The 25,806-nt window shown below is 41.3% G+C and overlaps 1 protein-coding gene across 1 annotated transcript in view; it reads right to left on the bottom strand.

Moving 5' to 3' along the window:
• Positions 1–25,806, bottom strand: part of PCNX2 (pecanex homolog 2 (Drosophila)) — a 258,890-nt gene that overhangs the window by 202,157 nt on the left and 30,927 nt on the right. Inside the window, 5 exon segments of the mRNA XM_019549852.1 lie at positions 10,314–10,344; positions 10,347–10,396; positions 17,142–17,235; positions 18,802–18,947; positions 19,110–19,257. Coding sequence (XP_019405397.1) covers positions 10,314–10,344; positions 10,347–10,396; positions 17,142–17,235; positions 18,802–18,947; positions 19,110–19,257 — 469 coding nt within the window.

Raw genomic sequence — 25,806 nt, 5'->3', positions numbered from 1 at the left:
CATAGCTCATGCCAACCCATTTTCTAATAGTTATTAAGTCCCCTTATGAAGGTACTAGCTAATTGCCCATCAAGAATGAAGGGGGGCAGGGGGGAAAGGGAGGGGTGGGCAGGGACAGAGGGGTGGGAAGCTTGCTAACCCTAACCCCAACTCTAACCCCCACTGCATGCCACCACCACTTCCCAGGAGCAAGGTGGGGGGGAGGAGAAGCTTGCCCTGCCATCCCCTCTGTCCCTCTCCACCAGCACCCCACGCCACCTCCTCCAAGGAGCAGGGCCGGAGGGAAGAGAGGGAACAAGGCCAGCAGTGCTCTCCCACTCTGTCCATGCCATTACAGCAGCAGGGAGCAAGGCCGGGAGGGCTGTGGGGGTATTGAGGCCAGCAGTGCTAGCCTCACTCCCATGCTCCATCCCCTTCATGCCTGCCACCATGGCAGTGCTCTGTTGTGCTACCACCACCGCCTCCTATCCATAACGCTCTTGGAGCACTATACTGGTTACTGAAACAATGAATCAGAGTGCTCCAAGAGCGTTATGGGCTGACAGACAGACAGACAGATGGACTAAGCCCTTTATTATGTTAGAATTTGAGGTAACTCACTACAAGGGTACTTCATATAATTATAAATGTAATTAAAAATTATTTTTATTGATTTCTGAGTTGGCCTTTCTTTTAAACTATGTATGAGAAAGGGGGTTTGTACTGGAAAAGACAGGAAGCACTAAATAATGTTATGATGATAACGAATAATGCAAACAACCTGGCAACAGGAATATGTCTAATAAGTTATTAATTGGATACATTGTGCACACAATGTTTCCTGTTTTAGCGTTAGGATTATTATGAGTTTAATAAAATATCATATAAATTGATCCTACTAAAATATTTTAGCCAAAACCACATTTTGATTAGCAGACACAAGGCACGACTTCACTAATCCAGTAACAGGGGGGCAACAAAAGGGATGATATTTATATATTTCGGAACAACCAACTGATATTTAAAATTGTGCAAGGTCTTTAAACACAAACCTGGAATGATACAAGTTAGTTTAAATTACCCCGACTTTTGTCTTGAATGAAGCAATGTTAAAAGCAGAGTTTTGCTACACTTGCATTCCTGCAGACATAGCACTTGCCTTGTAACATCTTGTATCAGTATCCTCTGATAGTAATACAGTTGTAGGTCTACCAGTGATTTTTAACCAGGGTGTAGAGGCACCTGGGCTGCCTTGAAATTCTTTCGAGTGTACCTTGGGATGCTATTCAATGCTAGCACTGTTAGGTGTGCAAACATGATTCACAAGATAAAACCACAGGGTGCGTCCACACATGCAGGTATATGTGCTTGCAGCAGCTCAAGTAGCAGCGGCACAAATTTGTGCCAAAGATTTGTGCTTCAGATTTGTGCAGGAGCTGGCCTGGTCCAATAGCACATAGCTCTTGCCCGCAGTGCCAGGAACCTGAAGTGGCACGAGGAGCCAGCCTGGTCCTGTCTGAAGGTGTGCACCAGCAAATTGGGTCAGCTCCATGTACCATATGTAGTCCCCAGGTCTCTGGTGGCACCATTCACTGCTGGGGAACTCTGCCTGCAGTGGGCCATGAGCCCTGGGCACCATGGGGGGGGTGGAGTAGGTGGGGGGCTCATCTCACACAACCCCCCCCCCCAGACGGTTCCCACTACCCACATGTCCCTGCTTACTAGGGACAGAACCTGGGTCCCTCCCAACTCCAAGCCATTGCTGCCAGCCGTGCCCAGTTTCTATTTCTTCCAGCACACTGAGGCAGCATGCTGGAGCAGCAGGGGCATGCAGCAGGCATAGAGATGCTCTGGCCAGGTGCTAGAGCATCTCTTTGGAGGACCCAGTCTCCAGTTGCTTCAGAGGCGCTGCTTTTTTCTGGCTTGTTTTCTTTCAATTCTGGGATTTCCTGGTATCAAACTTAGACTCTGTGCTGCATATCTGCAGTGCAGGGAACATTTTTTCATTAGTGACATGCCTCCTACAGTGTCTCAAACTGCTTTGAGATGCCACAACAGACACATGCTCACTTGTATGGACATAGCCACAGATTTCAAATAAGAATCCATAACATTAAAACATTTTGACCTGTTTTGATCTTTCTAGGTTCTTTGCAACTGCTCTATTATTTTTCCAAAGTCAAAAAAAAACCAAGGGAAAATTAAGAGCTGGCATTTTCTGAGGGGTGCCTAGGTTTAAGGAGAGGTGCCTCAAGTCTAAAAGGGATGAGAACTACTAATCTATATTCTTGATAATCTTAATTTTGAATTTCTTGACTTTTGTTCTCTGTGAGAAGCTCTGTCAATTCACTGTAATAATACAACCCTCTACATTTAGGATAGGAAAAGATTCAAAGTCCTAAATCAGCCTCTGCACAGATTCCCACTACAATACCACCATCCTTGCTCCTGCTGTCTTCCGCCTATACCAGTGATTCTCAACCATTGCCATAAGATCTCTCTAAGGGTGCCATGCTGCCCAGCCCATGTGAGTACCCAGGGTCCTGGTTTTCTCTGTTTAAAAATCACAAATTCTTGTGATTAAGATTAAAACCCCTAAAATCCATTTTTTCCCACAATTAAAACCCCTAAAATCCATGTTTAATTAAACATGATTAAAACTGCTAAAATCCATGTTTTTCCACAATTAAAATGAAACACTAAATTGGCATCAATAGAAAACAACTATTTATTGATGATATATTTACAATTTTAAAGCAATGTGGAAGCCTACCAGTGCCTCAATCATTACAATAAAATAAATACTAAATACCTTGGCATTTGATTTTGCATTTTTTATCATGGAAAAATCAGAGCTCCCCCTGCCCTTTTTGCTCACCAGGATGTGGGTCCAGTTGTGGCTGTCCCCCTTGCTACTTTGTGTCACTGAGCAGCCCTAATATGTCAGCACTATGTCCATACCACTGCCCCTCCCTCCCAAGCCACAGCCCCCCAGCCTTGCCAGTGCCCCTCACTCCTGACCCACAGCCCCCCCCTCCCCTGATCACTCGCCTCCTGTTCCCTGCAGCCCCAAGCAGCCCTTTGCAGGCTGGAAATCTGCTAGCCTGCAAGGGGAAACCCACCATTTCCCACATTTTACTCCATTAAAAGAGAAAATCTGCATTTTTCTGCAGCAAACGGAAAACCCATATCCCTGATGAGAACCTAGTTACACCAGCAGCATTGTAGCTGTTTCTTTGAGGACTGCCACCTCCTGTCTGCCTGCCCCAACATGGATAGTTTACATGTAATATATTATGACATTAGAAGACAAAACTTTCTTCTTAAAAATTAGGAGGCAAAATGAAATATGGATTGAAAGTAGAGCACTGGGAAGATCCGCTAATTACATATCAAACTAATCAGGGCATCAGAAGAAAAATCCTGGGAAGCTCAGAACACCATCTTGGCTCTTTTTCTGGAAGCTCACTAATTATAATTTTGAAGGAGATAGTCTCAACTTAAAACTGATATTTTAAAATTTCTCTTCCCATACTATCTATAGCAGCTTAGACTAGAAATAATTTTTCAAAAAGACCTTATGTTTTGCTGTCTAAGTTCCCTTTTTACATTTTTAATTTTTTAGATAAGAAAGCATTCATGAAATCAGGTAAACTCTTTAAATAGGCAGTTTCAGATTCTCAAAGCAGAAAACACATTTGGGGGTAAAAGCAGAGTTTTGAAGGAAGGTGTATATGTGTGTTTTGAAATCAATGGTTACTACTGAAGTTTTAAAAACTCATTTAAATTAATCTTAATTGTCATAATATTATGTAGTTGAAGTTCTGGAAAATGTACAAACAGTCATGGAAAAAAATCACTTTCCCCTCACCCCCTTTTTTGCCTTTTCCTTGTACCTCTACAACATTTTAGGACCTGAAACTTTGCAAGCAACAGTTTGCAAGCAACACTGTTGCCAAAAGACATGTCAGTTTTTAACATCAATTATACATGAAGCAGTCACAAAGTAATGCCTCCTTTTATTTCTCAGCCAAATATTAAACTTGCACAACATCCCTAAACACACAGCTATTTTCCAGCTTAGTCTCCATCAACAGCCTTTTTTCACTGAAGAACAGTAGCATGTATCCTGACATTGTAAAAGTCCTTGTCCCAATTGAGCAGCCACTGTCACACAGACTCCATCAATCCATAACTGTCATCCCAAAAACGTTGCCCTCATACTTTGTCCTTCATTCCTCCTGGATGCATGGAGGATGGGGCAGCACAGTTCATCCAAACAATAGGATTGCCTCTGTGGTGTGTGGGTGAGCATGGCTGTGCAAAAGCAGCACCTCAGATATGGCTCTTGACATGGGCTGTTTGCATGCAAGGTTTCAGTGTCTTCAGAACTGACATACTGACCTCTGAGTTTTCTGTGGCTCCTGGATGCATGAAGTCAAGATGAACACCCTCCATGTCCACGGCTTACATAGGAACTAAAAGTTATGAAGCATTATTTCTGACTGACATTTGTACGATCTCAGAACATGTTGACTATTAGGAAAAGGCCAATAATGAAGGAGATTATGTTGAAAAATAGTTGTGTGTTCATACGTAAGTAGCATTAGTCTAATACGTGTTTAAGTTTTGAATGATAGTTGCACATATATGCTGTGATCTGAACCAACATAATTTTATTTTGATGGTAAAAAATTTCCTACATGTAAAATGTTGCTAATCACTTTCAAGGAGGCTAAAATTGAAAGCATGGAAGAGAAAAACCATAAACCCTTTCCAGAATCATCAGAAGCACCGAAGCAAAATAGCTTTCCAAATGCATTGAACATGAAGTGTTTAGACGTACTGTCGATATACTGTCATCACTATAAACCATATGAGGTCACTGTTAAGGCTTTGCATTGAAGTGCAAGTGTAACGAACCTGGCTGTCAGGTATGGAAAGAAAAGTTTTATGGAGTGCTGGGGTGTGTTAACAAGAGCACTGTGGACAGCATGAGGGCAGAAAGAAACACAGAAATCTTTCCCTTTATCTTCTGCTTTTAAGATTTGTGGGGATAGGGTATGTCTGGCTTCAACCTTATCTGTTACTAATCATAGTCTTGGTTTGCTAATATAGGTTAATATACACTTACAATTTTTAAAAAAAGGAATATCTTAAAGGGGAAAAAACACAAAACATGAAAATCTTGCTTAGCTGGCCTTTCTTTTTTTAATTAAAGGAGGTATTTTGTAGATATTGTTCTGGAAATAGAAATATATTAAAAACATTTGGTGTTCCCTTATCTCAAGAGAACTTATTTCAAAATATCTCCATCAGAAAAGAGCAGCTTTACTGTAGTTCTTCCTGACTAAGCACTAAAAACTACAGCTCTGCAAAGACCTTTGCATTTACACAGAGTTTTGCTGCCCTCCTGTGGCAATGCTCTCACTTCTGTCTTCTCATAACTCCTTTTCAAAACGAAAAGAAAGGATGCTGAAGCACCCACAAATCTAGAATGGGATTCTAAATGGAAATATAGATTATACTGTGTTCCACAGACTTTTCCTTAGGGACAGAAGTTACACATAAACTGGTTTAAGTGATCAGAAAGTGTTTCAAACCTGTAACAGAACAGGAGTTCAGTGCACATACGCCAGTTTCAAAATGGTTGAAACCGGTTTAAGATAAAATTGGATGAATGTAGTACCAGACTTAACTGATTTGGGTCAAACCAGTTTATTAACCTTCTATCTCAAACTTCTTCCTGGTTCAAGTTAAATCACAGTCCCCCAGCATGCTTTCCGGCCCTGGGTTGGGCTGGGATGTCTACTCCAGCAGAGAAAGCTAGTGGGGGTCAAAGAGGGGGAGGCAGGGACTGCCCCCCCGGCAAACCCTGGCTGGGATCTGGGGCCAAGGAATGGGTGTTAAACACCTGTTTCCCCATTCAAACTTACTGCTGGCTGTGATTGTGGAATACAAATCCCAGAGACCTCAGGGGCAGCAGGAAGAGGAAGATATATGCCAGAGAGCCATGCTCTAGTGTCCTGTGACTTCTGGCCTGAGCCACTGCAGGCATGTGGCTGCTTTTCCTGAATCAAAAGTAAATCCATGTCCAGTTATATCTCAGTTTAATTTCTGCAGTTTAGACTAACCTGGAAAGACTGAATCAATTCAGCCTCAGACTTCTGACTGTCTGTACTTAGCCCCTTGCATGGATGCCAGAGAGATGGCAAAAAAAGGTTGCACTTCATACTGGTGCTCTACCATTTGATTTAGAAAAATCTGACTTAAAAGTAAGACAAAAACTGCAAGTAACAGGGCAACAAGATTTTTAAGTGAAAAAAAATCATTCATGAAGTATTACATTTAAAGGGAAATTAGAAGGAAAAAACTGATCTGAAAAATCAACCTGTCCCTCCACCCTGTAAATCAGGTAGGTTTGGGTCTCTGGGTTTCCTCCTCAAAAACCCTGAAATACCACATATATTTATGGCATACAATTAAAAATCTGTGTTTTTGAGTAACTGTATAAGCAAGTTACATGGCAAAATGAGATTTTTTCATTAGATATTAAGAATCAGCAGCTTGCTGCTACTAGAGCTGGAGGCTGTCCCTGTCATTTAAGTCACCTTGCTAAAGAAAAAAAAAAGCTGCTTTAGTGATGTGGTATCGTTTAGTAATGAATAGATCAAAAACAGTGTATGCTACCATTTCAACATAAGTTTGAAGTGCAAAAGGTACATCTGTAGGGGGCTTGGGGAATTTTCCAAGGGTGAAGGCCGTGAAGTATTAATGTGCTTATTCAGAAGATGAATGTTAGCACTAAGGTGTTCAGATAGATGCTTTCCTACAGTACAAAGTACTCAGCAGCTGCTTTATTTATGGAGTTGAATGTGAATCAAATAACTTAAGTCACTGAGCTGAAGCTTTCTCATGAGCCCGAGGCCAAGAACTGGAATTTTACAACATTTAAAAGCTACACTGGCAGAGTATTTTTTTTTCTTAGTACTTGCTACAGAGTCATTGTTTTTGCTCCAATTGGTTCTTTTTAACCCATAGACCCAACTGATGCTATTGAAAGAGTTTATCCTGAAAACAGACCAAGCAAATTAAACAGGTGAATTTAAACTGAGCATGAACAGTAATTAGTTTTATATTATACACTATGACAGGGGTGGGCAATTATTTCAGCTCGAGGGCTGCTTAACGAGCTTTGGTGAGCTGTTGAGCACTGCAAGGATAGCCCTGCCCCTCAAGAGGTGCTGCCCCCTGGTTGCCATCGTCAGACTGGAAGTCTGGCCCCTTGCCCCTGACCTTTGCCACCAGACATCCCTCCCCTTGCCCCAGAAGTACTCCTTTTGGGAGGGGGGTTACCATCTTCAAACCAAAAATACTGTAAATTATATACTAAAAAACAGACATCTAGAATAACATATTTTATTTCAAAAAATACTTTTGTCCTAATTTGTGTGTGTTTTGTTGTGTATATAGAGATGATTGAATACTAGTTCAAAGCAAAATCTTACTCTTGTACATTGCAGGGGTATGTGGAGAGGTGTGTGTGGCTATGGAGATTGTGTGTGTGTGTGTGTGTGTGTGTGTGTGTGTGTGTGTGTGTGTGTGTGTGCGCGCGCGCGCACGCACAGCATGGGGAAGGGCACCATGTAGTTCCTGGCTGCAATGTGGGCCTCACAGGACTTTGACTGTTTCTCCATGTGCAGCTCCCTGCTAGACCACTAGGAACCTTGTGAGTCGGCCCAGCCTGATGGAGTGGGACTCCCCCTTGCTCCTGGCACTAGTGTGCCTTTGGGCTGGGCTGGCTCTGTGTAGGTCCTGGCATTACAGCTGGGAACCATGTGTTGCAGGGCTGGTCCAGATGGTTCCATGCCATGCTGCATAGGTCCTGGTGTTGTAGCCAGGAACCGTATAGTGCCTGGAAGGGATGGACCTGGCTGGGTCGGCTCAGTGCCATGCTCCTGGGAACTGCATGGTGCTGGGAGGTGCCCAGCATGGCTCCCTGCTGCAACACCAGGACTCCTGCTGCATTCTGCAGTCCTGGCATTGCAACTGAGAACTGCGCACTGCTGGGAGTTGCCCATCTGCACCGGGCCAGCTCCATGCTGTGCTGCACAGTTTCCAGGTGCAATGCCAAAATCTGTGCTGCACAGCATGGAGCTGACCCGGTGCAGCCTGGCACCTCCCAGGAGCTCATGGTTCCCAACTACAACAGCAGAATGCAGCAGAAGCCAGCCCAACTCCTGCTGTGGCTGGCCCTGGGGCACCGCACTCACACTCACTGCCACTTTCCCATCACACTTGCTGCCACTGCCTTTCCCCTGCTGCTTCTCTAATTTCCCTGCCTGCCACTGCTGCTCCCTCCCCTGCCCTCCCACCTGCCCACTGCTCCCCCTGCCTGCCCACCCACCCACCACTCTCCATCGCCTGCCTGACCACCCGCTGCACCTCCCAACCACGCACCTGCCATACCCCCCACACCTGCCCACCACTCCGGTAGTACACAGTTCCCGGCTGCATGGCTAAGCCAGCTGGGAACCACAAGATTCCGGTGGGCCGGGCTGGCTCCTGCTGCACCAGTGATCTTCCCCGCCATCTCCACCCAATTATTTCCTGAGTCTCTACTCTTGGATGGAGGGAACAGCCCCAGGGTCACCAAGCCAGAAGCCTCTTCTAGGCAGAAGCTTTTGTCTGGGGACTGGGGGTAAGGTGAGGTCAGGTGGACCTTGCTGCTGGGTCCTGCTGCTAGCTCTTCCTGGGTCCTGCTGCTGCTGGCACATTGTCATCTTTGACAGACAGCCCCAGGAAGATAATAATTAATTTTCTAATTTTTTTTAGGGGCCCCACAGTCCAGATAGAATGGCCTGGAGGGTTGGGTCTGGCCTGCAGGTTGTATTTTGCCCCTGCACTATGATGAGGCTTCTTGACAGCTTAGGCTTAGTAGCTGGGCCCCATCTAAGATACTAAACAAAGAAGTTCAGTTACTGGCCACCAGCTTCCACACAGTGAATGGGAGGACTCATTTCTCTTGTTTTTTTAATAACATTATAAGAAGAATTGAACAAACTAGCTCATCCCTACATTTATTCCCATAAAGGGCTTAAATAATCACCCAAGTGTCACTAAAGGAGGAAAGACAGGGCTTAGGTACTGAAGGGGGACCAAAGAGAAACAATTTCTGCCCTTTACTCTACCACAGATTTTCTATGCAGCTTTGGGCAAGACACTTGACTTCTCTACCTTTTAATTCTTAGTCTTCTGCTCATATGCTGTACCCCTTTCTCTGACCTTTTGCAACTCATCTAGCTAGAGTGTTAGCTCCTTTAGCCAGAAACTATTGCTTGCTATACTTTTGTATGGTACAATGGACTCCTGATCTCAATGGCTATTATAATACAAATAATAATAATGAAATTACAATATCTGAACAAGTTAATCACACACTCTTATACCAAAAAGGTTATGTCATGATTAGCAGCTAGCTGGGAAAAACAAACCATTTAAAAAGGTATCCACTGTATACCAATATAAATCAACCCATGTGTGTTATACAGTACCCCGCTTGGATTATTTGTTGTTCAGTATTCCCCACTGGTTCTATTCCATTCAAAATAGTTTAAATATATCAACAAAGAAAATAAACTAAAGACAGCAAATTAGCTCACATCTGCCAGCCAAATACAGTATTTGCAACATGGTTACCTGAATACCTGAAACAGGAACAAACATATATAAGAATTTATATACGGATGCTCCAGAAGAAAATAGGACAGGAAAATGTAATATTTCATTTCTAAATTATGTCTAAGCAAATACTGTACAATTACTTGCATCCAAACACAAAATTTACTCAATATCCCAGCAAAACCCTGTAATTAAGAAAGAAATAGTGCCTCAGGATTGACACCATCAAAATCTATGGTAGAAGGTAGTTGAATTTTACAGTGAAAGCACCTCTATGAACAATACCAGAATTGGATGGCTCCTCCACTAGTTTGGGAATATCTGTGAGACTAAATTTCTCACTTAAATTTTTACCAAAAGCAGCAAAATAATTTTGAAATGGCAAGATGGAAAATGAGGAAAACTTAGAACATCTTCTTATTGTTTCTGAGACTATCCTATAAAGGCAGCCAAATATTTAATGTGATCACACTTTGATACTGTAACTCACATTCAAGTTTCCTCCAAATATTAATGTTTTAATTTTTTAATAGCATTAAAATTTATCAACAAAGAATTCAGGAATAGCAAAATTACACTGAAATTTTCAAAATAGTCAATTGTGTTTTATATATCAGCAATCTTAAATTGATCTAAAGTCACTTTTTTCTAACCTTTCTGAATGTGAGGTGTAGTACTGAGTGAAATGGTCATAGGCCTTTGAAGCCTATCATATAATTCTGAAATGGCCATCACTCTAGTAGGTCACAGATAAACAAAGGGTAATCAAGTATTCAGCTTCTCTGGACTATAGGTTCAGACAGTATGTCACTTCAGCACTTGTAACTTGAAAAAAGTGCAGTAGCTTGCATTAATTGACTTCAGCTTCAGATTGATGTGAAACCAGGAGGTATAAAATGTCCACATAGCAGATGATCAATCTTTTCCATGCTTAGACATTTAAAAAGACAGGGCTCTTGTAGGGCAATATTTCAGAGACATATTCAGAAAAGCAGTGTTACTAGAAGGTAACAAATATTGACACACTTTTCTTTTTACATTAGAGGGCCACTCAAACTCTAAGCAAGAATCCTCATATGTAAATAGAGCGTAGTTTAGGCAAATAATTAAATATGTTTGCAGATATGTTACCTTGGTGCTGCAAATATACACAAAGCATCTGATTATTCTGTAGTTCACATACCAACACTGCTCCATATCTTGCAGACCTCCTACACCATACAGGGTAGACCTCACTATTGATGCAAAAATGGTTAATAAAATTACTAGTTATTGTAGCTGTAGCTTATTAAAAGATTGCTTTCCCTTTATCTCATTTTATGAGATACTTACAATTTCATACATCTGACACTTAGGAAAAAAGAGAGCTCGCATGCTCATGTTTTTGGCTGCTTATCAAAACTAATTTAGTTATTTAATGAAATGAAACATTTAAAGTAATTAAGGAAATTCCTAGGAAGCATCTGCTTCCTGTCAACCAGTGACAGACACTGAAAGTGTCAATGAGAATGACACCTCCTTAACCATAAAACCATCTTTATTACCTCCCACTGTGTTTTCACTGAATCTGGAATGCAGCTTTGTAACATCTATTTTTTTACACTGAATATTATTTTCTTTTGACCTATGTTTTAAGACTATACAAATGATAATGATTACAACTTATGCTATGTATAGAATATTTGATTGGAGTTTTAATTACCAGTTATAAATCGTAAGCACACTGCAAATAGTAGGCTGTAACTAGGAACCAGTTGGTCAAAAGGCAAACAATCAAAAGTGTCTTCTCAAAGAAAGAACATCTAGGACTTAAGCCAAATACCAGTTTGGTACAGACATGCCCTTTATTTCTTTGAAGGGTGGGGAGAGGCTTCTAAGGATAATAATGGTTCAGAAAGAAACCTGGTCAGGTAAAGGAATACTAGAACACTTTCATGCAGAATATTTCAAATAGAAATGATCAGGGCTAGTTCTCCCATGCTGTTAATTTTTTTGAAATGTAAATATCTTTTTCCATTGTACAATATGATGAAGCTATGACTGTCTGAAATTTAAAGGGAAAAAAACAAGAGATGGTAAGAAACAGTAACTCCAAATAACAAAGATCCCAAGAGTTAAGGCACTCCCCAGGGATATAAGAAACCCAGATTCAAGTCTCTGCTCTGCTTGATTCAGGGACGTGAACCTGAATTTCCCAAATCTCAGATGAGTTCCCCAATTCCTAAACTGTAGGCTCTCCTAAGGTGAATTGCTATCTTCCTGGTTTTGATTAGAAATTGCACCTTGGAGTTGAAAACACCTTAACTAGTATATTAACAAAATATACCCATTTTCAGTTCTGGCAAATCAGAATTGCCTGAGAAGCCTTTTTTCCTGAAACATTTCTAACCAGCAGTAATTTCAGAGAGAAGTAATGCTTATAAAGTATTAGCAAAACAACGTGCTAAGTCAGGGCCATCCATCTGTCAGGGGTTATTGTACCCCCCTACTCTCCCCCGCTCCTGCCTGTCCACTGCTCCCCCCATCACTGGCTGCAACAGCAACCAGAATCTCCAGGCTCCCCTTCCCGTCTCCAGCTTTCTCTGCCTGCTACTGATCCAGAAGGCAGGGTAATGCAGTGAGACCCAGCCAGAGGAGCTCAGAGTGAACTTGAGGCCCTGCTGTGCAACAGGATAGTATATGTGTATGGTGCAATGAGGGCAGAGGGCTGTGGGAGAGTAGTAGCACAGTGGAGAGGTAGGAGCAGGAGACGGTACACCAGCAAGCATTGCAGCAGTATGGGAGGGCATAGGTGTCCAGTGCAGCAAGGGAGGGAGGGGAAGCATGGATTCATGGTGCAGCAGTGGGAGGGACTTCTGAGCACAGCTGCAGTGGGGGTACTCGCTCAGCATGCAGGGGCTGTGGCTCTTCCTGGTGTGGACCATGGGCACTGGTACAGCCCAAAGGACATTCGGCCCCCAAACACTTAGCACAGAGCTGTCCAGCTTCTGTGTCACAAAGTGGGCTTCTCTACCTTCCTCTTCACAGAGAAAATCTTTTACTTCAGATCCACACAAAGATAATAGCAACTTCCTTCCTGAAAATTATTTCTTTTATAAATGCTCCAAACTCCTTTATAAATATCCTTCAAATTTTCAGGTGAACATATATGGTTGGAAAGTGTTTACAGAAGATACTGGACACTTCTAATACGTTTCCTTTTGCAAGTAAAAACATTGGTTGTCCTTCAAATTCTCAGTAAAATATAAGGTTCTCTTGAGGTTTATTTGCAAATAAATGTAAGTAGTTCCTATAATTACTGACTAACACCATTGTTTTCTGAATAGAGAGATGTTTTATGAACAAATATAGAATAGAATGCCCTTGTTATAACCAGTTAACATAGTGGTACTCAGTCCATCCAGCCCCATGGGCCAGATGAGTAGTGCAGGGCCAGTCCATGGGTCAGATCCATTGAACAGAGTTGGTCCACAGGCCCAGCCCATGCAGCCAAATGAATACAAGTATTGTGTACCCATGACTTATTATCTTACTAAACCAGTGATATTCAACTTACAGCCTGCAGGCCTGATCTGACGTCTAGAGCTATGTCGTCTAACCCATGGAACTGCCCATGGGCCTGAAAATTTGATAGTGCAGAAGCAGTGACAGAATTAATTTCTGTGGCACCTGTGGAGTGCCCTATGCACCAATAACAGAGCTCCATGTACCAGATCGGGCCCATGGTCCATAGGTTGAAGACCACTAAGTTAGCAAGTGATGAGTATAAAATACATATATTAATTTGGCTATATATAGATAACTCATACCCAAGGAAACTGGAATCACTTGTTAAAGGATTGTTAAGAAGGAAAGCCAATAATTTACTGAACTACCATTTAAGTTTAGACACTCTAAGAATAAATTAAATGTAAAGACTATTTTAAGAATGGAAAGGCTTTGCAAATAGAAGAGCTTGGACCAGAATCTCAATTTCAGTGGAGCCCTGCTGTGACCGTCTTGTAAAATTAAGCAAAAAAAAAAAAAAAAAAAAATTTTAAAAGAGTCTTTAAATATGGTCTTAGAAATTCTGACTGGGGCCTCTGGGCAGAGCCCCCCTGCACAGTGGGGGGCAGTGTAAAGACTATTTTAAGAATGGAAAGGCTTTGCAAATAGAAGAGCTTGGACCAGAATCTCAATTTCAGTGGAGCCCTGCTGTGACCGTCTTGTAAAATTAAGCAAAAAAAAAAAAAAAAAAGAATTAAAAGACTGTCTTTAAATATGGTCTTAGAACTTCCTGTCACAAAGATAAAAATGGAAACCAGTGGGAAAATTGCAACCCTGCTACATATATATCAACAGACTGAATAAGGTGAAGATACTACAGACACCATTCCAAGATGGCAGCAGCCAATATTTGAAATAAGCTAACCTTCAGAGAGAGACATTTTCTGCTTTCAGTAAGCCTATGGAAAAAGTACAAAATCCTCCTCTTTCTCTTGCATATTCTTACACATTTTAATTAACTCTGCCTGTTCACCTGACCTTGACAAGCAAACAAACAGCAGCAACAAGACACTGAAGAAAACAAAGCCACCACAACACCAAGAAGGAAACCTTCAATCCTAGTTGGTTAGACTGCATACTCCTGGCATAGAGACCACACCTGACCTTGATACATCAGGGAGTTTGACTTCACCTCAACTTGAACCTCTGCCTTCAGCCAGTCATTTGTTCTTTCCTGGGATTTTGGAGTTTTGATTAACTATGCTTTTAGAGTGGGCCATCAAAGGAGGGCCCACTCTCAAAGGCATAGTCTTTGCTGAGAGCTCTCCACAGACAGACATACAGAAGAGATTGTAACTGAAGTAACCATTGTTTACTACTTATGTGTTGTTATTCTAATTGATATTTTTTGTCTTTCATAATAAGAATATATAAGTTAGGAGTCATGAAAAGGGCTTTTTTGCCTGCAATCATTGTGTCCTTTTGAAACTGGCAAGTCTAATACAGTCTGTGTGTATGCATGTGTGTGTGTGTACTAGAAGTGGTATCACATCCCCAGACTGGCATTAAAAAAGACAGTTGTAAAGGTTCTACGTGTCATTGTTGTTCCTTTAAGTACAATTTTTAGTACTATTTGGGGACAGAATACTTACTATTTGAGATGTTAAATATAATACCCCCTTCTGTTCCATGCTACTACCACTGCATTCCTTCTTGTAGTGTTTGTGTTGCTAGACCAGGCAGCTCTAACAGCTTCTCTGACCAGGGTGGATAGAGAAATTTTCTGCAAGCTGTTACAGAATGTCCCTGGAGCAAATAAATTATACCACAGCCCACTCTTCCCAGTATTTTCTTCTTATTTATCACGCAAATTCTACATCTTCCTTCATGCTGCCCAACACTTGGAAAAGTGCCTCTCCTACCCTCCAAAAAGGGTGCCTCTCCTACCCTTCTCGAAAAAGATCTCTTGTTAAAAACTTAATTAGGAATATTTTCTGCGTTTTTCTGCTCAGTAATCAACTCCATCAGAAGTATTACTACTAGACCTTGCACTGATTTTTTGTCCAACGTAAACTACACTCTTTGAGCTATGCCTTATACAGAGCCCTGTGCATCTCTTATTATGAGGCCTCCATTTTATTACTATTGCTATCAGTAATTAGTCTATAGTTTGTATAAAGCAAAGCAAAGAGAGAAACTTAATAAACTCTCCACTGTCTGTCTGTGCATTGCTCAGAGGAGCTACTGTATACCAGAAGACAGTCAGGGGCTATAGTTGAAACACATAACTAAAACTTAGGCCCTACCTCAATAAAAAGTACTTGTCTAGATAACTCTGCAAAATCTGTGTTATCTGTCTGATTCACATATATACCCCTGAAAAATTAAACTGTAAACCCAGAATGCTTACAAAGTAGAGTTCTTGGAAAGAAGCTATTAGGGAGATGGGGAAGGTCAGCACTGCTCCTGGGGCCTAGAATAGCTGGCCCCATTTCTGTGCTGCAGGAAGCAGAGGATGCTTTCCCCCAAAAAGCACTGAAGGGACCAAGGAACAAAAAGTGGACTGCAACCTACTTAAACCAAAGGAAACTTAAAAACATGTGAGACCAGTATCCTGAGACAAAATCCAGTGGCCTGGTAAGTGAGCATTCACTAAAGAAAGCAGTATCAAAGCTGCATTTTTTCTGAGAATTGCAACACTCTTAAAACAAAAAAGTAAATGTTTTTGAGAATTTCTCAAAAGTGTCAGGGAGACCAAAAGAAGTAATGAAATTTGGTCAAATATTTGATTAATATTTGTGGATTAAAAATAGGGGGAGAAAATATCAAAACATGGGGTTTCACATCAACATTTCTAAAACATTGACCTTTCCTTTCAAAACTGACCTAAATTTTAAAAAAAGGTACAAGAGATTTAGGTAACACTAAAATGAAATGAAATATTTAATTCCAAGTCAATGTCAACATTTCATTTATATTGTTCTCCCAAAGACAGCACTAATTTTCCACTAATTGGCCTGTGGACCAACTCTGTTCAATGGATTTGACCCATGGACTGGCCCTGCACTACTCATCTGGCCCATGGGGCTGTCCCTAACTTTACTTTGCTTTTTGATCTTTTGGTTTGGCCACTGAACAAAATAACCAGGTCTAGTGTTGGATATTCAGGGGACATTTTGCAAAGATGTCTGTATGCCCATGCTAGGAATGGGGTTAGGTCAATGGAATCGTTTCACTACATTAGTTTAAATATACAACTAAACAAAATTCCTAGTTTGTCAGGAAAAATATCCCTCCCACCCACAGCCTTTATAAAAATCCTCCAAGTGCTGTAAAAGATGTGAGACCATACCCTTCAGTATACTCATTAAAAACACCTTTCTGAGCAGTTAAATAAAACCCAACAAACCTTAGATGGATTATAACACCAAAGGGATGGGAGAGGAATGGAAAACAGAGACAATACAATTAGGATGTGGGACCATTCTAAAAGCACCTTTGAGGAAAAAAAATACTGTTGAGTTGCTTCTGAAAAGTCATAAAATTATTGTTATATGGACTTCAGGCAGGATTTGCACCCAGTAAAGCATGATCACTTGCTCTCGTATAACAGGATAGTAAAAATAATAAGAGGTCAGTGGACAATGACTGAGAGGCAACAGGATTAAGACAAAGGATGGCCTCCTTTACCATCCAGATCTATTTCACTTTGTTTTAATTACAAGCACATTTATAGCTCCAAATATTCCTTTGGCTGACAGTGAAAGCATACAGCAGTTAGTATTTTCTTTTCCACATACTTACCATACAGTGTGGTCACTCCCCCAACCCTGGTTTCTTTGAACATAAAGATGGCATGATTTCACATATCTAAAACAGATTAACACATTTATCCTACACTCATCCTCTTCACATGTCTCTCTTACAGCTACAATCAGCTTCATATCCTCCAGCATTGAAAAATCTAACATGTCTAAAAATAAGCATTTACTTACTGAGCATTTGAAATGCAATCACAATTTGATGTCTGATGTCGAAAATGTCCTTCTTTCTGACTGCCAGCCTTTAAATAACAGGATTTAATTTCCCCTTTAAAACACAAAAACATCAGTTAGAGGATGTGATTATTTGTGTGTACATAACATTTAGTTGCAATCTGGTTTTAAATCAAAAAAGCCCTATATCCATAAAACAAACACTTTCACTACTTTTTTATATTTGTGATTGGCAACATAAGCTTGTTTTAAAGCTCCCCAAAAAAAGGAATGTTAAACAAATAATGGAAGGCCCAAAACAAAATCACCAACATATACAAATTTTAAGGCAAAATTCTGGTTCTTTTTTCATGGCCAGTATAAAAGAGTTCTGTGAGAAAGGAGAAGTAGAATCCTACCCAAAATTGGACACAAAATGCTTTATCCGATACTCCCTTAATGACTGCACAGTCATTTGTAAGTGTGCAAAGCAAGCCTAAGAACGTGCTGGTGTAAGTGGAAATATTTGATTTGTGTACATTTTTACCCTCAGTAAAGGTGTTAGATGACAGAGACAACACAGCAGAGAATAGAACTAAGGTGGCCATATTCTACTCCTTCTCCATTCTCTTCCCCACCTCCAATAATATACATTAATTAGGCAAGCGATAAGCATGATTCACTAACTTACAGGCCATGCTACTACCCTGGCTTCCTTACAGCTGTCCTCCCATGGCATCATAGAGAATATAATGCAAAAGGGAGAAAGACAGGACCTTAGGAACCGGAAAAGCCAACTACATAGGAGCTTCCTCCATGTGTCTTGGAAGGAGATTGCAGGAGATTCCTCCTTAAAGGAGGAAAGAATTCTTGGGCTGCTATTATGCAGACCCACTGGGCCAATGCCTGTAAAACAGGTGTTGAAACAACAGCTTCTGGGCTACTAAAACCAAAGGCGTAGCCAGACAGCTTCTCCACCTGGGGTAACCACATGATGCCCAGGGCATCACCAGCTGCTGATCACAGCAGCGTGATCAGCCACTGCTGCAGTTCTGGCTGTTTTTGTGCTCCCTCCACAAAGTCGGCACCTGGGACTGATTACCTCGTTACATTAGTGGTAAGGGCCTGTAACGGTAACTATTGAGTAACTACTTCACAAGCTGCTCATCTGGAGCTCCCTTACACCAAGGTCAGTACTTTTCAGGTACTGGAAAGTGTTTTTTCCATTACATATTATGAAGAGAATTATGGTTCTGAGAGACGGGTACCCTATGTGATGGGAGGCTGCTGGCACCTAAGCTATCACCTATTCACATTCAGCTGAAAGCCCTGACAGCAAGGGTTGGGAACATTTTGTTCAAGCAAATCTCTACTCACAAGAAAAGAGCTCTCAGATCTTGCAACCTCCAAGAGAAGCAGACTAGTCTTGTCTTTAGTCCTCTTTAAAATATGTTAAACTGTACTCTGTGTGTCAGAAGATTACAGGTCTGAGATAACTCTACTGCATTTAGAACACTTTAGTTATTTTAAATCTGGTATTTGACCACTGAGCCACCTTCCAATTGATGGACACGGAAAATGTTCTTTTCAGTAAAATAAAAAGATATACCTTTTTAGAGACTCCAAGATCTCTTTAAAATTCTCTCCTCATAGTCTAAAAGTTACAGCTTCAAACACTTACCATTTTCATCTATGAAAACATGCATTGCATCCACAGATATCTCATCTTGCATGGAAGCCTCGGGTCCACTTATAACTTGCAAGACAGAGCTATCTTGCTGGGAAGTTACCCGGTAGATTATCTGCCTTTGCCTGCTGCCCTGGTAACTTGACACAAAAATGTTTCAAAACTACTATGAGGAACTTTTTTCTTGCTCTCAAAACAGAAAGAGAGAGAGGTTAATTAAAAGTCAATTCTACTCAGTGAAACAAAACAGCTACCATCATCATAAATTTGAAGTGCAAAATTGTAAAATAAACTGCCCTTACAGTGCTGTAAATTTGCCAGATTCTGGTAACACTGGACTACTCCTAGCATGATCTTGGCTTTGTACATCTGATCTTTCCCATTTAGGAACATGCTCGCAGTGCTTTTCCATTTCCATCATTTCTTCTTTCTTCTCTGTTGCCTGGCTATCTGAAAGACACATGAAGTGACCTATGTACAGTCTCCCTAAGAAATTATTCTCATTTACTTCTGAATAAGTTAAAGACTGAGGCAGCTATTAACAACTTTATTAAATGTAGTTCCAACCTGAGGAACACATAACTATGTTGCTTTAAGAGGCATGTCTTATTCATGCTCTCCCAGTTAGTGCATACCAGACTCCTGGAAACAAGTAAGTGTAGCCTGCCAAGAGCATCCCTGAGCACATGCCAGGAAGCATGCCCAAAACAACCTGAGGGTAGCACTGGGGCATGTGCTTGGTGCTACTCTTAACAGGCTCCACTGTCTCAGTTTGTGAGATTCAGCACATGGCCACAGGCAACATAACCAAGAAGGTCCTAATTCCTGCCCTGCTTCCCCCGTTGCTCCATAAGAAAGTAATCTGCAATAGGTCTATATCAGAAATAGACTATTCCCCTTATGCACCAGTGGCTGGTATACTGGTGGAGGAGGCAGATGTGAGTTAGTAGCTATTTTCTACCACTGACCACATTAAGTCTGCTTCTAGCTTTGAACACTTTTTTATCACATAGTGATGGTCCTCATTAGTTAATAATATTTGCACTGATTAACTAAAAATCATGGAACAACATATTGATAATGGAAGAATAATTTCTTTAAGTGCTTTCAGGTGTAACCAGAACAGTGATTTTTCTACAGTTCTGGGTTTTAAATGAAGAATTCTGGGATTTGTTGGGCCAGGCAATCCACTGGAAAAACACCCTATGTAGTCCTTGGCTTCCAGCTTTCCCTGGGGAAGTATCCATCCAGCCTCCTCACAATACCTGCTGCTCAAGTGCTACAATGATACATGCCATAGAAACGTACTCGTCATTAAGAAAACCACAGCAATGTTCAAGTTACCTTGAACTTAGGGTTGCTCAACAACTGGATTTCCTGCCTAAACACTTATTAAACCTCAAGAAAGTCATTGGGCAAGCCAACCTTAATGTTCCTGCCAACTTCAATTCACATGATGTACAAGAGAAATAGCAGTCCCCCAAACACTTGCAAACTGCTGAACTGCACAACAAATACACTTCCTTTTCTGCATCACAACCTATGCCACTATCGCTGAGAAAACCAATTACAGATACAACATGAACTGCAAGACCAGATCTTACTCACCAAATCTCAGCCCCTAGTAGGGAGAGCAGTGAGCAGAGCATAAACCTTATTATAACCTTACGTCCCAAAGGTTACCTAATAAGCCAGGTACCCCAGCAGACAGCTGGGCCAGGCAGCAGAGCCAGGAAGACCGTGCCACATGGAAGGTCTACAAGACCCAGTGTTCCAAAGGCCTCTATAATGAAAAACAAATTATCATTAGCAAAGGCGAGTAACAACATGATTGTTGTTCTGTCTGGATTTTTTTTTTTGCTATGAGCTTCCTTACTCTGTGCTTCTGCTGTGATAGGCTAACTGCTGTGAAGAATTGAAAAGGAAAAGCATATTTCAAAAAGGAGCAGTATTTTGAAAAATATGGCAGAAGAATTGTGAAGAAGGACTGCAAGGTTAATCTTTTCCCTCCTTATCTGTGCATTTTATTGTCTAATTTGGTTTTTAACTTCACCTTAAGAGCAAAATTTCACCCTATCTTAACTATGGAGGTGCTCTAAGCCAGGCATCTCCATAATCTTATAACTATAACCCTGAGGGCTGAGGGTGTTGGGGAAATCTAATTGAAACTACTTTCCCAACAGACTCAGGATATTTAAGGATTAAGAATAATTCATAGCCAGCAAAAAGTCATGACTCTAATAATCTAATTGGTCCCACACCACCTAAAGCCAGCTGTAGGGCTAGAACAATTATAAAGATTTTTTTAGCTCTATTACTTAGTGGTTTAAAAAAATTCTCTTTTTTTTTTATATTTTAGGCCTTCCAGATAATAATAAATACTAAATATCTAGTTCTCCTAGCACTAGAAAGATATGTCAGTACACTAAAAGCTGTGTTATCCAGCACTTTACCATCCAGAATGCTCTATTAACCAGCATGCGGGGGACTGTGATTTAACTTGAACCAGGAATGAGTTTGAGACAGAAGTTTCATTAACTGGTTTGACCCAAATCAGTTAAGTTTGATACTACATGCGGTAAAAACTAAACCACCTGCCGATCGACGCAGCGAAAGTGAAACTGCAAGTTCTACCTCGGCAGTTCTGGTTTCACCAAGTCTCACTTCTTCCTCATTTGCCATGGCCCTGGGCAAAGCAGCCTGCATGGAGCCCCCCTCCCTGTCCACTGGCACACTGACGGCAGGGAGTGAAAGCCCTTGAGCACCAGATGCAGTGGGAGGGGCGGCAACCCAAACAGGTAAGGATGCCTCTCAGGTAACCAGCATATTCAGTTATCCAGTACCCCCCGGATCTGGCTGCAGTGAGTGACTTCTGACCAAAAAACCTAGTCTCTCTCACGCTCAAATTCACTAGGATGAAACTGTTGCACTTTCTAGTTAAGTCAATCTGGGAAACAAATTCTGATACTTGTGCACGCACAACTGAAGACTAGTTTGTGCACAGTTTTTGTACTAGCTAGATTATTTTGGTTAGGGGATGTGGTATTTCTTGATATAGTTATACTGGTACCACTCCTAATGTGGATACAATTACATCAGGATAAAGCTGTCCTTACACTGGAACATCTTACACTGGTGGATGCAGGGAGACAGGTGAATGTGGTGTACCTTGATTTTAGCAGTGCTTTTGATACAGTATCCCACAATATTCTCACAGGCAAGCTAAGGGAGTATGGGCTGGATGAATGCACTGTAAGGTGGATAGAAAGCTGGCTGGAACATTGGGCTCAAAGAGTAGTAATCAATGGCTCAATGTCTAGTTGGCAGCCGGTATCAAGTGGAATACCCCAGGGGTTGGTCCTGGAGCCAATTTTGTTCATTGTTTTCATCAGTGACCTGGAAAATCATAGTATCATATTGCTTAGGGTCGGAAGGGACCTAAACAAATTATCAGGTCCAACCCCATAGAGTGGGGCATGTAATGCACCCTCAGCAAGCTTGCAGATGACACCAAGCTGGGGGGAGTAGTAGATACACTGGAAGATAGGGCTAGGATCAGAGTGACGTAGACAAATTGGAGGATTGGACCAAAAGGAATCTCATGAGGATCAACAAGGACAAGTGCAAAGTCCTGCACTTAGGACGAAACAATCCCATGCACCAGCACAGGCTGGGGGCTGACCGCTGGGCAGCAGCTCTGCAGAAAAAGACCTGGGGGTTACAGTGAACAATAAGCTGAATATGAGCCAGTAGTGTGTCCTTGTTGCCAAGAAGGCTAATGGCATATTCCCCTCTATTCAGCACTAGTGAGGCACATCTGAAGTACAATGTTCAGTTTTGGGTCCCCCACTACAGAGATGTGGACAAACTGGAGACAGTCCAGCAGAGGGTGACAAAAATGTTGAGGTGGCTGGGGAACATGACTTACGAGAAAAGACTGAGGGACCTAGGCTTATTTAGCCTAGAGAAGAGGAGACCAAGAGGGGACTTACTAGCAGCCTTCAACTACCTGAAGGGGGGTTTGAAAGAGGATGGAACTAGACTGTTCTCAGTGGTGGCAGATGACAGAACAAGGAGCAGTGGGCCCAACTTGCAGCAAGGGAAGTTTAGGTTAGATATTAGAAAGAATTTTCTCAGTAGGAGGGTAGTAAAACACTGGAACAGGTTACCCAGGGAGGTTGAGGAATCTCCATCCTTATTCCTACATGGGAATAATCTATATTTCTGTAAGTACTTTTAGGCTTGATTGATACTTATAAGTTGTTGTTATACCACTTGAGAGTAGATACCAGTGATTCTCAACCACGGTTCCATGAAGTAGCACACAATATTAACACTGTTAGGTATATAAACGCCTACATGATTCACAAAATCAACCTGGAGAGTCTAGAAATTCATAGAGTCAAAAACTTCCAGACTTGTTGTGGTCATTCTGAGTTCTTTGCAACAGAAGAATGCTCTATTATTTTTCTGTACTCCAAAAATGAGTGAAAGCTAAGATCTGGCATTTTCCAATGGGTGCCCCAAGTCTAAAAAGGGTGAGAACCACTGGTGCACATGCACAAAATAATCATTGCATCCTGACCTGACAATGGATTGGCAAAATCCCTAATGTAAATACAGCTCTGCTAACAAGAGAGTCATCTGGCTTATGTAACTTATTCCATTAGAAAACGGGTTTAACATATGCCATCAAAGAATCCTTTTGACAGGATAAGCCAATGGTGCTCAGCCTATGATCCCCACAGGCCAGATGTGCCCTGCAAAGCCCATGGGAACAGACTATCACATAACACCATGCTCCTGTCTGAGCTCACCGTATGTTAGCATGGGCTCTTGCCACAGCAGCCACTTTTGCATAACTCCAGAGCCCAGGGATTAAACATCACTGCCTGCCCCCTTTTTCACATCCACTAAATTTAGTAACAGAGTAAGAGGGAACTAGGGGCAGTGACAGTCATTCCTGAGTTTCAAAACTGAGCAAAAGCGATGACTCTAGCCAGAGCATGTACCGACAACTGGTGATCTGAGAGAGCTAACTGAGCATGTGAAGTTCTAGCAATGCTTTTCTATGCGGTCCTCAGGCCATTTCTGATTTTAAGCTTTTTCCACTTGTAAAAAAGTTGAGCAGCACTGCAGTAAGCTGTGAACCTGGGGGAGAGACTTCAGGTATAACTGTATGGCTTTCCCTTATATAGATATGTCCTGTATCCATCATTATAGTTATAATAAAAACATTTGTGTGTATTGACAACTTGTCTATCTGACATGATATGGCGGTCATTATTTGTGGGGGATGTTGTTTTATTGTCTCAAGTAATTGTCTCAGCTAAATATTATTCTATGAGCTCTGTTGTTTCTGTTTTAAAATATTGTGAAAAGTACCACAGCTAGCTATCCTAGCCTGAAGTCTGGCAGAAGGCAAGATAAATTTGCACCTTACAGACTAACTAAGCCTGAGATATATATATAGCATAAGCTTTTGTGAGCCCAAGCTTACTTCATCAAATGCTGTGAAAAGACATGCACAGAGCAGTATATAAAATGGAGAGTGATTTGAGTACAAAAGACAGGATACCAGCTGTGTCCCCTCATTAATACAGACCACATCATTGCTGGACCAAACAACACAGAATATAATATCCAACATTCATTCACCAGCAACTCTACCAATGTCATATACATCATCACCTGCTTAGTGCTCGCATGTTGTCTACACAGGACAGATGGAGTGACCTCCTATGTGTAAGAATGAATGAACACCAATTTGACATCAGCTCCAGAAAGACACAAAGGTCTGCAGCAGAACACTTTAACTTTCCTGGACATTTCATCACAGACTTCAGAGTGGCTGTTCTTTAGCAGTAAAACTTTAAAAAAAACAACTTAAACTGTGGAACAAAATATCCACAGATGGATTGTCTTAAGTATATTTTAAACAGGAACTACGGATTTTCATCCCACTATATGGATTAGCTTTTCTGACCCCTTTATTCCTGTGGGTTAATTGCTTGCTTGTCTACCTCTCCCAGAATTGCCAATCTCCCTTCCCTTCCTGCTTTTTGTATTAAAATCACTCTCCTTATTTTATAAACTGCAGTATCTCTCCTTTCACAGCACCTAACAAAGTGAGTTTGGGCTCAGGAAAGCTTATGATCTATATAGATAGATCTATATATATACACAAATGTAATTCTCTCTCAATAACATCTAGCTTGTATTTTAGTTCTCACTTTTACAGCGACGTTTTATTATTTACTTCTCACTTTACTGAACTGAGTTGAGGCTCATGAAAGCTTATGATCTATCTCTCAATAACTTCTGTTTGATTTAGTTCTTACTTTTACAGTGACATTTTATTTTACATTATTTCAAAATGCCAACTGGTTTGAAATCTGCATTTGCTCATACAGAACTGCACTACTCTGGTCAGGGTTTCACCTACTCCTTAATTTCTTTAACACAGAATCCACTCCTTTTGGCAGAATTCCACTCTAGAACATACACTTCCATTTTAAAATATTTTATTTTTTAGCCCACCTACTTACATATTTAAATTTTGTTTTCAGATGGTTTCACATTTCCAGTGTTCACAGCAGGTATGAACAGGCATTCATACCTATGGGGTATATACTCTGGGTGTGTTTACATGAGACTTGTATTAGCCAGTACTAAATAAATGAGCAGTAGCCAGAGTAACTGCACAGTAGCACTGGCGAATGTCTTTTAAATGACACTACTGCACAGTAGCCTAATACTGCGCAGTAGTGTATTAGCACTGTCTGTGCTGTTAGGTGCTACTGTGCAGTATTATTAGGCTACTGCACAGTCAGCGTCTCATGTAGATGCACCCTCTGAGACTTAAAGATGAGATTGTAATTGACAATATTCTTGGTTACTTCACTTGGTTACTTGCAACCAACATGGGTTCATTAGAGGCAGGTCCTGTCAGACCAACCTGGTGGCCTTCTATGACCAGGTCACATAATCCGTGGAAGC

Source organism: Crocodylus porosus, unplaced genomic scaffold, assembly GCF_001723895.1.
Source record: "Crocodylus porosus isolate Cpor-Errol unplaced genomic scaffold, CroPor_comp1, whole genome shotgun sequence".
NCBI lineage: Eukaryota > Metazoa > Chordata > Crocodylia > Crocodylidae > Crocodylus > Crocodylus porosus.
Note: the sequence above shows the minus strand (reverse complement) of the source record. Positions and strands in the feature narration are given on the sequence as shown.